The sequence below is a fragment of the Macadamia integrifolia genome, unplaced genomic scaffold (genome assembly GCF_013358625.1).
Source record: "Macadamia integrifolia cultivar HAES 741 unplaced genomic scaffold, SCU_Mint_v3 scaffold3295, whole genome shotgun sequence".
Taxonomy (NCBI): domain Eukaryota; kingdom Viridiplantae; phylum Streptophyta; class Magnoliopsida; order Proteales; family Proteaceae; genus Macadamia; species Macadamia integrifolia.
In genome coordinates, this window is record NW_024869373.1 from 10645 (window position 1) to 22569 (window position 11925).

The 11925-nt window shown below is 36.0% G+C and overlaps 1 protein-coding gene across 1 annotated transcript; it reads right to left on the reverse strand.

The window, feature by feature from the left end:
- Positions 1-8013: 8013 nt before the first annotated feature.
- Positions 8014-11679, reverse strand: LOC122067981 (probable RNA helicase SDE3). Its single transcript, XM_042631812.1, has 2 exons — positions 11413-11679; positions 8014-9390 (listed from the first exon to the last, which is right to left on the reverse strand). Exons 1-2 carry the CDS (start codon positions 11518-11520, stop codon positions 8458-8460), a joined length of 1041 nt encoding a protein of 346 aa, XP_042487746.1. The 5' UTR covers positions 11521-11679; the 3' UTR covers positions 8014-8457.
- Between the last annotated feature and the right edge of the window lie 246 nt (positions 11680-11925).

The window sequence follows — 11925 nt, forward strand, 5'->3', positions numbered from 1 at the left end:
TCGGACTGCATGCATACGAATTGAGCAAAATTCTGTCATAGGGACCAAACTAATAGTAGTTCTTGTTGTACTCTTGATGTACATGCAATTTAAATTAGTGACTAGGTTTTAAATTATCCCTACAGTCACCCATAAATTGGGTTTGAGCTTAACAGGTTCAGGAATAGGTTTCCAGGGCTGAAATTACCATCCCAAGGAAGAAAATTGGGGAATATATGGGCAGAATTTTAATTAATGTAATTCGGGGTTTTAGAGACTGTAGAATGACCCTAGAGACATGAAGAAACCTTCACCATGTTGCCAAGGACAATATTCATAGACTATGAGTAGCCCAAGCCAAGAAAATCAGCAGAACAGCTTATGGGATTGTAGAAAAATTCTGTAGAAATGACTAGCCAGTTGGGACAAGCAGCCTGTCAGTTGGGACCCTCCGATTTGGTGTTTTTAAGGGTGATCAGCCCCTATTTTGGCTGAGTTATGCCCTGCCCCTCGTGGGGCTTGTTCCCTACATTTTTACCCAAATTAACCCTATGGGTAGGGGTAGGTTGGGGGCTTTTCCGAGACTTTAAATTAAGTTGATATATGGGCTATTGGGAGTTGTTTTGGGTTCAGCAGTGAACTTGCATATAGTCATATTAGGTGTTATAATTGTCTAATAATATGATACACCATTGGTTAGGAACCTAAACAATCAGGCGAGGATACGAACTTGATTGCAGGGAATTCTATCGAACTTGTGATTTGGATTTTGAGGTGAGTGGGTGTTAGACCTTATTTTATCAAGTGTTTTTGCATTATTTTCCATTTTTGCGTGAGTCATACATATGTGTGAATTGTGACATTTATGATATGCATGTTTTTATTTTGTGATTGTGATTTAACTGAATTACTACTCTTCTGCTATTATTATTCCTAACCTATGAATATGGAATGACAAGGCTGTGAAATGATTCTGGACTATGGAGGTAAATGAGATAAGTTATTATGGTATGTGATTGTGAGCTGTAAATATGGACTATGGTTCTGTGGATGGGATATACAGTTGTAACTATGGTGCTGACAGTCTGGGGCAAGGTGTTGTGGACCCAAAGGTCAGGAGTATAGTTATGACTATGGCTCTAAAGGTCTAGAGTAGGGTTTGGCCAAGGTGCTTTCTAATACCGTGGGCCTAGAGGTCAAACGATATGTGTATGTATGGTGTGTGATGTATAGTGATGGTATACACATTTATATAGATTGCATCTGGTTAGGATAACCACCCAAGTGCTACACCCATTGCCAGTAGGGGGTTAGGTATTGGCTAATCCCAAGGGATGGTATGTTTGTCAGAATACCATATCTGCAATATGAGGTACCATACACAGAAACAGATGCAGTACAGGTAATCGAGGGGATTTTCAGGAACGTGGTTGTCCCACAGCACAGGTGACTGATGGGTTTTCCAGGACCATAGTTGTCTACAACATGGGTGACCAATGTGTAGGATTCCGGGATCATGGCTATAGGATGGGATTACTTATTTGGGGTTTATAGGGTGATTGATGTGTAGGATTCTGGGACCTATAGGCTCTTGACTTGCAACTACCTTATATCACTGGGTGACCGATGGGATTTTCAAGACCAGGGATACCACCTATGTTGCAGTAGCCCTGAGAACTTATTTTGGACTTAGTAATTGTTTGCTAGATATTGTGTACTAAAACTGGATCATGTGCATTATCTAATTTGCTAGAGCATGCATTGCATCATTTGTTTGTGTGTGCTTACATGTATACCCCTCACTGGGCTTGTGAAGGTCACCCCTCGTTGATTTTTTTTTTAGATGGTGGAACCAGTGCTGAGGCAGGATTGGACTTCAATGACGGTTGTGAGGCTTGTTTCTACGAGACATCCGGATGTTGATGGACTTCACTTCTGTTATTTCAGTTATTTCTTTTTATGTAAATATTTATGAAATGTGTACAAAGAAATATTGTAACCTGTGGTTGTTTTCATTCATGAAAATTGTATAATGTAATTTATCATTTTAGTACATCAATAGTGGTAATTGTTTGATTTTATTAGTTTACTCTAATTTTAGTGGTATTGTAGGTACTGCATCTATGATCTTGGAGGATTAGACTGACTAGATGTGGGCATCCAATGCCACATACCCTAGCCAATTTGAGGCCTCATTTGCCCATAATATGATAACTAGTGCGGAGGAACATAACGCATGGATACCTTTTATAAAAAGAACCAAAAAGCAAAGTGATATTGTTTACAAAGCATAGTTCAGATTGAGTAGTGGAAAGGCATTTTGTCAGATACTAAATGTGGATTTAGAATGAGTGCCTGTTATATAATAAATCTTTAACATATGTATATATTGCCTTTTTATTTTTAATCTCATATTTAAAAATAAATAAATAAAATGTTTAATGCTTCGTTCTCACAATGGGTTATCCCATTTTTGACAACCCCATTTAATTTCTAAGACATTTCAAATGCGGTGTTTTAGACAGTTTCTTTTTTTCCGTTCCATTTTAACTATGTATATAACACATACGCCACATATATGTCATACTATCAAACTATCATATAAGTGCATGTACTCATACTTCGTGGCTAATCTTTTCTTAAACTATTTTATTCTTCTTGTTTATTTAAATACCTTAACTTTTTCATTATCACTTTCCTGTATCTTTCTTATTTTTTCTTTTTTTTTGGGTATCCACTGTTCTTTTTATGATTAAATATTAGTTTCTTTATTAAACTCTCTAGATCTCTTTCTAATATTAGAAACTAATATTACTTTCTTTATTCAGTTCAACAAAAAATTTGAGCCTACTATAAGGTCTCTAACATCACCAATTTCATCAGCTAAGAGAATCTTCTCTATCTCTATTTTGGAAGGAGATTTATATGGGAATCATACAATATCCTCCAACCTCTACATGGTAACAGAAGCTGAACCTCCCAAAAATCAAGGAAGGTGAAAAGCCTAACTTCAGTCTCGGAGTTTTAGAGCCAAAGATTGGGTCGCATATTTTTGAAGAGACTAAAACTCCTTGCCAAAGCAACGAGTTTGTTCTTGAACCTCTTCGTGGTTGATAGGTTTATGAAGGACCTCAAGGTTTGACATGCATTCAGCCCCTTCTTCCTTTTCCTTTGCATCTGAAGATTTTTATTCTGTTTTCTAATATTAGTTTTATATGCTTTTCCCATCTTTCTTTTTGGGTGAATTGCTTTTCCCATCTTATAGCCTGGTGATTTAGAAAAAGCTCAGCTTGGTTTGGGACACAGTTACAGCCAAGCAAAGGTCAAATTCAATGTCAACAGAGTTGATAATATGGTTATTCAGGCCATCTTCCTGCTTGATACTCTTGATAAAGATATTAACTCCTACTCCATGACAGTCAGGTTTAAATTGCCTTGGCCAGCCTTTTGTTTGGATTTCCAAGGGCGACAGAGCCATTTAATCATCATTTTATTAGATCCAATAAAAATTTGTCCTCTTTTTTCACACCGAAGCTTATGGTACGTATTTCTTGTGTTTATTTGTTTAGGGCATTAATGGCATTTTGTGTATTTGTTTCCTTTATAATTTCCCCATTTTATTTTTGAGTTAATTTCTGTAGGGAGCTGATTGGTATTCATGGCACTTCCCTGATCGAGCTTGTTAAGATTGTCAATGACAACTACCTCTATACTTTTCATGTTTATGCAGCTGATAGTCAAGTTTCATTTACTCCTGAAAGATAATTGTGCCAACTCCCAATTAGAGATGTTGGGTTATTTCTATTGTTAAATTGTTATTTTATTCTTATCCCTTTAACCCCAAGGGGTTAGCGTAGTTGGCTTGGAGGGACACGGTACCCTACCTTAGGAAGCGAGGTTCCATGATCAAACCTTCGTCGTTGCATCCAACTTCTTGGGTCATACTCCGAAGTAGGTAACTCATTGCTGTTTGACTTGCATATACTTCTTTCTCTGTCAAACCATGGTATGCTTCTTGGGTTAGACTGTTATTTCATTTTGTGAAAACAGAAACAAGCACCATTGTGTTTGGGGAGAAGTTGCGTGGGCAAGTGAAAGAAAGACTGGACTTCTATGACAAAGGAGTTGCACCTTGCAAAAATATTGATGCTATGAAAGCAGCTATTGAGAGTATCGAAAACAAAAGTGGGGTGGTCACCGAAAGATGGTGAGAGGATTTGCAAGAGAAAGGGCATGTGAGGACTATTTTAGTTGCAAGCCTATTATCTCGTACATTCTTGAACAGCCCCCTTTCCCCTTTAGGTGGTTCTTTATTTTTTGGATTCTTTTGTGCCAAAGAACCCAACTAATTAAGGATTACCTTGTATTAGTTTCCTTTTATTTCATATGTAATCTTAGCCCTAGAAAAGCTTAGATTAGGATTTCGATTGATTTTTACTTTCTTATAAATTGTAAGAGTTTTGCTCATTGTAGGGGAGTGAATAATCAATTAAAATTTGTTTTGAGCAGACACCCTTGGTGTATAAACCTAAAACCATAGACTATAAACTTTAAACCTAAAACCATAGAGAGTTTCACTATAGTCAAGTAGAATTGTAGCTTTCTCTGCTTGCATTTCTTTCTTTTTTGTGTTCATGTTACGCGGTTACACACCTAGAAGACTGTGTTCCGCTATCTTCTTTCCGAGCATGGGGTTTTGCGTTCCTCTAACTCTCCCTCTTCTTTTATCACTCTCCACTATTCTTCCCTTTCTAAAACACTTTTCTCCCTTAGTACTCTCAATGTAAAACTCAGTGCTTCATAAACCAATTGTATGAATAATACATAAGGTGTAAAACCGGCATGAAACAGGGGTGTAGGGCATCATGTCCGGAAGAAATATGTCATTCTTGGCTATTCTTGGTTTTACATTGTGTAGCTCCTCTTTGACTCCTCGTCCTCCCTAGGCTGCATTCTAGAGAACACAAAGAATGGCAACGGCATTAAACCTGGCAAAAATTCAAAAGGTGCATGTGCCACTTGTAACTTTTTTGTTTTTGTTATTGTTGTCGTTGTTGTTGTGTGTAACAAAAAAAATTGTAATGATTCTCTTTCATTTTTTTCTACAAATTCAAATATCCTTAATTTTATCAGAAAGTAACTATCGTATTGTAAGAATTTTCTTTTATACATTTTTATTATTATTATTATTATTATTTTATAGTCACGGACTTCAATCTTCAGGTCTTCTGCAAGAAGAAAGAAATAGACATGAAAAATATATTCCATTGGAAAGTGGTGGTTTCAATGATGAAATTCTTCAAATTCATAAGATATATTATAATCTTGAAATCATTGGAACATTTTATTAAGAAATTTCCACAGATGGATCTTGTTATAAGCTATTTTGCAGAGTCTATGCATCAGGAAAATCAGAGCGGAATTGATTTAAAAAAAGAAAGTTATAACTTTGAACTGCTGAGTGTTCTTCATTTTGGAAAAAAAAAAAAAATTAAGGAAAACAAACTCAGCATACCGTGTAATCTAGCATAATTACTACAAAAAGAGAGTATGTCATCTAGCAAGGATTAAAGTATCAGTATCGGTCGCCGTATCGGTCGGTCAAAATTAAGATACGTATCGGAGGGTATCGTATCGTATCGGAGATACACTAAGATACGCTAAAGATACGCACATAAATGGATAGGGAACACATTTTTATATACTTTTGCATAAAAAAACAGTTAAAAAAAGTTATATATAACATGTAGAATGCATAAATACTTAAGTGGAGGGTATCGTATTGATAGACAAATATATTGAGTTGAAAATGTTCAAAATGATGAGGGTATGGTATTGATAGACAAATATATTTTTTTGAGAAAAATCAAAATTTTTCATGGAAGTTGTAGAACACTTGTTTTTACATAACATATAAAAAATCTAAACATTTTTAATCATTGAGCATGAGTAGATCTAAGAAATTTGAAATAAATTGAAACCCTCATTTTCTCTTGAAAAAAGTTTGTAAATCCTTATAAATCCAATGATTTCATGTAATAATGATGCACAAAATGTGATTCTAAGTATGATGAACTAGGGGTGTCAATTCGTGGCCCGAACTGACTAAATCGATCGGGACCGACCGTTTATAGACCGGTCCAGCCCGGACCGTTTATTAAACGTGTCGGGCTTGAGCCCGGACCGTTTATTAAACGTGTCGGGCTTGAGCCCGGACCGTTTATTAAACGTGTCGGGCTTGAGCCCGGCCCGTTTATAAACGGTCGGTCTCGGTTTTGCTACTTGGATCGACGGGCGCCCGACCGAGACCGACTGTTTAACACTCGATCGAGACCGGCCTATTGTGCACTGGCCTAGCCTGACCCTTTAATGATTGTAGAATACCTATTTTACCCCCCAAATTAGAAAGTAAAAACTAAAAAGTAAAAACATGTTCATATTTTAAATAATGGTTATATTTGATATCATTTATTAATTTATTGTCATTTTTTTGGGTTTGCATGAGTGGGCCAGAATATAAGAGCACATTTTAAAGAGGGTCCGTTTAAAAACCGGTTAAAGCCCGTTTAACATTAAATATGTCCATAGCCCAATTAAGGCCCGACTAAAGTCCGATTAAGGTGGCCCGATTATAGCCCGAGGCCGACCGACCGAATATAAAGTGTACCATGCCCTCAATAACTAAGCCCGATTAGTTAAATGGGCCGACACGGTGTAGCTTTTGAAAGTGTTTAAGCCCGATTAAGCCCGATCGAAACCGAACCGACCCGACCGGTTAACACCCCTATGATGAACCTTAGATTTGTAAAAAAACTTGAAAATCTAAGGTTAAAATTGAAAAAAGTGAGTAAAGATTCAAGAACTTACTATTCAAAATTTTCAACTTTCAAGTTCAAGGTTCTTCTTGGACTATGTTTTTCTCATTCTTTGAACCATTCACTTCGACAATGTTTCTTTCAATCTACCATTTGAGTCTCCAAAAAGGTGTATGAATCAAAGGGGAAGAAATAAGAGAAATATAGAAAACTATTGGTGAGAGTTTGAAGTGTTTGTTTCAAACAATAAAAGGCACATTCACGGGAATTTTCATATTTTCAGTCGATACGTACCGATACGGTACCGATACAGTACGATACGACTCGATACTGCACGATACGGTCGATACATACCGATACGGTACCGATACGTACCGACACTCTCGGGAATTTCCAGATTTTCAAAAATTCGTATCGTAGAGTATCGTACGTATCGGTACCGATACGGTACGATACGCACGATACAGCGATACGTAAAAGGGGCCCAAAATTCCTCGTAGCGTATCGGTATGTATCGTGCCGATGCCTACCGATACGGATACGTATCGGCCGATACGGCACGATACGCACCGATACTTAAAACCATGTCATCTAGGTTCTAATGCAGGTTATACAGTGAACTACCCTCGATAATGCAACAGTTAATAGTCATCAATTTCCCTTGTTCGTAGTAAATTTTATATGAACTATCAATAGTCATTGATTGCCTCTCTCTCTCTCTCTCTCTCTCTAACATAAGGCCACATGTGCATATTTTACTAGTATGTATATATAAATATAGAGAGAGAGAGAGAGAGAGAGAGAGAGAGAGAGAGAGAGAGAGAGAGAGAATTATAATTAAGTCTCTCCATCAAAACATCCAATAATAGACCAATAGGTAAGGAAATAATAGTCACCATCCTAGTGAACTAAAACATCATATAGATATTATAGATATTCTTAAAAAACTGTATAGAAGGGGAACAACACTTCTCAAATCACTTCAAAATATTATTAATATTTAATATTTTTTAAATCATTTTATAAACCATTTACAAAACATGCAACAAGATCTAGAATTTGAATCCCATGTCGAGCTTCTCTTTTTCTCAAAGGTAAATAAATATCTTGATTCAGCCTGATGGCATCCACCGTTCATGAATCAAAACCAAGATACATATCTAAAGGGTCTCTTAGGGTTAGGGATCAATTGTATCATAAACAAGAAACGTGTTCCACATTCAACTAACAATAATAATCCACACAAGCATTTATAAGAAAATGAACAATATGTATTTGAGTACCATACAGGATGAGAAATTACATTTTGATAGGAAATATTTTGCTTTGCAGTAGTATACGAGGCACGACTATAGATAGTTATTAACAAACATGTCACATAAGGTAATAATTAGAAAAGGCCAAATATCCATAAGTTCCATTTCAGTATTCATTATGAACAGAAAAGAAAGATATCCACACTGAAGTAACTGTAGGAGAAACATGTCCCTTTTAAATACTAGACCAAACCATGCAAAACACCAGGACTACCCCAAGTAAAACCACATCTTCAAGATATCCTGATTGGTCCTTGTTGAGAGTCATCCATGTTAAACTCAAGGCTCATATAAACATTTCAAATGAGTGACATCCAAAATATAACAAGCTGACATTAAACAGAATCTTATGGATAGTTGTCCGCAAGATGCATAACAAACATACCATCAAGGTTATTGTATGGCTTGCTCTCCAAAAGTCTCTGAAAATATGATTTCTTCAATCCATACCTACGAGCAATATCAGAGCGCACCCAACCCGAGGAGTTCCCAAGAGCACCAGTGACCACAACTGATGTCTTCTCATCAGCAAGAAAAGCAAGAGTCACCATAGTCTCTGGTTCAGTAGCTGAAGAAGCATCTAACAGAAAAATATGACTGAAATGGCCAGGTTGTATGCCTTCACTGTGGATCCGAAAGCTACTTACAAAAGTTGACAGGATCACCTTAAAGTTTGAAAGCTCCGTAAGTGAAGGACAAGTGAAGCATTCACCTTTGTATTCACATGAAGGAAGGATGTCATAGGGTACACCATCAAGCTCTCGGAAGGCAGCATTTGCTCTAAACATTTCTGACTCTGGAATTACATCCGTCAAGCTTCTTAGAAACAGGTCACATGTGCTGTTTGTTGGTGCATTTATCAGTATTCGACAGCGTGGAGAGGTTCTGTATATCTTAAGGACTGCATCTCGAATGACCAACCCAGTTTTTGATAATCGTCCTGCAGAAACACAGACTGGCCCTTCAATGAGAAAAGGTGGTGGACCTGTGAGCCTTGTTATCAGTGTGGTAGCCATGGTCTGGTCCCGACCAAGATTTAGATGAGAAGAGAAAGACGAAGACAATGCAGTGTTGTTGATTCTTTCTATCTGATCAGGAAATAGGAAGCTCTGGAACAAAGAGCCCATTGCAGCCGTAACTGCTTGATGGCTCCGCTTTAAACAGACTCTATTGAATGAGAAGCTAATGTCATATTTGCAATTTTCTGCATGTTGAGCATAAAAATCGTATCCGAACTCAGCCAAAACAAGTGTGCTCTTCACCACTCGGTAAAGAATCCCCTGTTTCAGAAATTAGCTCTATTACGTCAGAAGCAAAAGATGATTTGAAGAGATTGATTTTCTATTTAGATTTCGGTCCTATGCTATTTTGTTTTGCAATGTCATATCCTAAATAAGCAGAGAACTATCATATTTTTGGAGAAAATGTTTGTCATTGATGTCATGGTCGAAAGATTGAAGCATAAAGTGATAAGGTTCTATGTTTTTTATGACTGAACAGAATACGTGAATCAACAAAGAGACAAGTTTCCATGTCAGTTTGACAAACTAGAAGTATGTATGAGATGGCACCTTCCACATTAGCAGACCTGCACCCTATCCTACTTGTTCCTCACCCACCTCCCCCACACCTCCAGGAAAAAAAAAAGATTTTTTCCTGGATAATACCAGATCCTAAGTCAATGGTAACCAATGATTTGTAAATTAACCCAAACAATTATTAACTCCAAAAATGCTTTTATTTTCCATTTTTCTCTTTTAACAAAAACACGTGAAAGAATGATCAATTTTATACCAAATGAAACTTCTGAATATGAGATGTTTTTGTGTTGACATCAAGTCACAATTATGCATATATATATATATATATTTCTTTTTTTCCTTTTTTTTTTTTTTTTTTTTTTTGTTGGGGGGGGTGGGGTGGTGAGAAGTTACACAAGCTTCAGTTGGAATGATATTTGCACAGAATTCCAAACAAAGAGAAGCGCATCTTTGAAGGAAAGAAGCAAACATAATCACTTTGGAGTAAAAAATCACACTCCTAACTACAGTTAGTAAATTTGGATGGAGTAGACCAATTTGTTTTGTTAATTTAAGAACTAGGTCAAAAAACGTGGTAGTCAAAAAAGAAAACTAGAAATAAAATCATAATTTGGGTTGATTAGGGAATTATTCATTTACCTATAAAAAATCGAGACAAAAATTAGGATGTTCATTTTAGTAGTTATTGTACATATTTCACATGTCTTATATTTTTATGACTGTCAATTTGGTAGATGATGTGTAGTGGATCCAGCCCATGTCAATTCATTCCTGTTTGTCTACTTCTGTGGCTGCTTTAATAGTATATTTCTATTGATTAATTCATTATCCAATAGACAATCAGATGATGAGGGTACATTTCTCAATAGCCGGCTTTATATTCTTGCTAAAACTTCTGCAGATTGCCCCAACTCTCAGCTTAGTTGAAGAGAGTTAGATGATATTATATCCTAAGTAGTTTCACGAAAATATCATCTTTGAATTGTTAGCAAAAGGTTCCATATACTTTTCTGAAAGATCCAGAATTTTTTTTTTATTTTTTATTTTTTTATTTGTATTATATAATAAGATGGCCAAAACAATGTTTTGTGGGCAATCATCACTAGAAGGGAGGATATGTAATTTTACAACATAGTAGACTAGTCCCAAATCAGATAGGCATGAAAAAAACAGAAGTGAGGCAATGCCTACAAGTAAGAATGGTCATGGTAGTTTAGTTCCACATTGGATAGATATGAAACAATAGAAAGGAGGCAACCCTTATAAATAGGAGTGGTCACTAACTTAAAATTGAGGGTACCCAACCAACATCTCTCAAAGTGGGAGATTCCCCTTAGTTAAAATATTTATTTTTTTTTATGTTTCTCAATGGGTTTTTCCTAGGTGGAGATTCCAATTAGTTAAATCAATTATTTTTCTTTTCTCCATTAAAAATATTTATTTTTTATCAGCTTAGTATTTTTTTTTTTTTTTTTTTAAGTTTATTAAATAAATTTTAATTTTTTGTAAAACTCAGATTCAGTTGAATAATTCGGCTGTGTTTAAAAGTCACAACCTTTCGGAATGTTTGGGGAAAAGCCGCATTCGGTGAATTAAACAACTATGCTCTAACCAAGCAGAAGAATGGACAATAGGTTGACATAAGTGGAACTCTACTAAAAACTAGATTGCTTTTTGATTGTGCATTATTCATGGTAGTTTAACTTTTCCAACGATCTAAAACTGTACTAGTAGATGCAAATACAAGTTCAAGAGATAAACCTGGAATGGCTCAACATTCTTGCCTGAAGGCCGTACAAAGACAAAGTCTCTAGATAAAAGGAAAGGCCGCTTCTCAGGAATCAAATCAATCTGAAAGGCTACCATCATTTTGTCTTCATGTTCATCACTTTCATCCAAATTTTTGCTCTTGTTTGACTTCTTATAGATGGCCGCTTTGTGCAACTCCAAGTTGACATTGGATAAACAGAAATTGCACCACTTCTGATCCAATGAAGGAAAAATCAGAGTAAAAAAAATAGAAATAATAGAAGAAAAAAATATGGTTTGATAAAAATTACATAAAATAAATGTAATATATAGGAACAACCATAGTCCACCATTCAAACTCCATATGTCATTGTCCTCTTGCTTTTGCAAGTCCATGAATAATTGCACCTTAATTTGGAAAGGATAGTAAACAATATAACTTGAAAAGAAAAGAAGGGAATGATACACAGCTTGAGAATCAAACACTACAAGGTCAGTCTCAAAAGCAATACACAGCACATCACC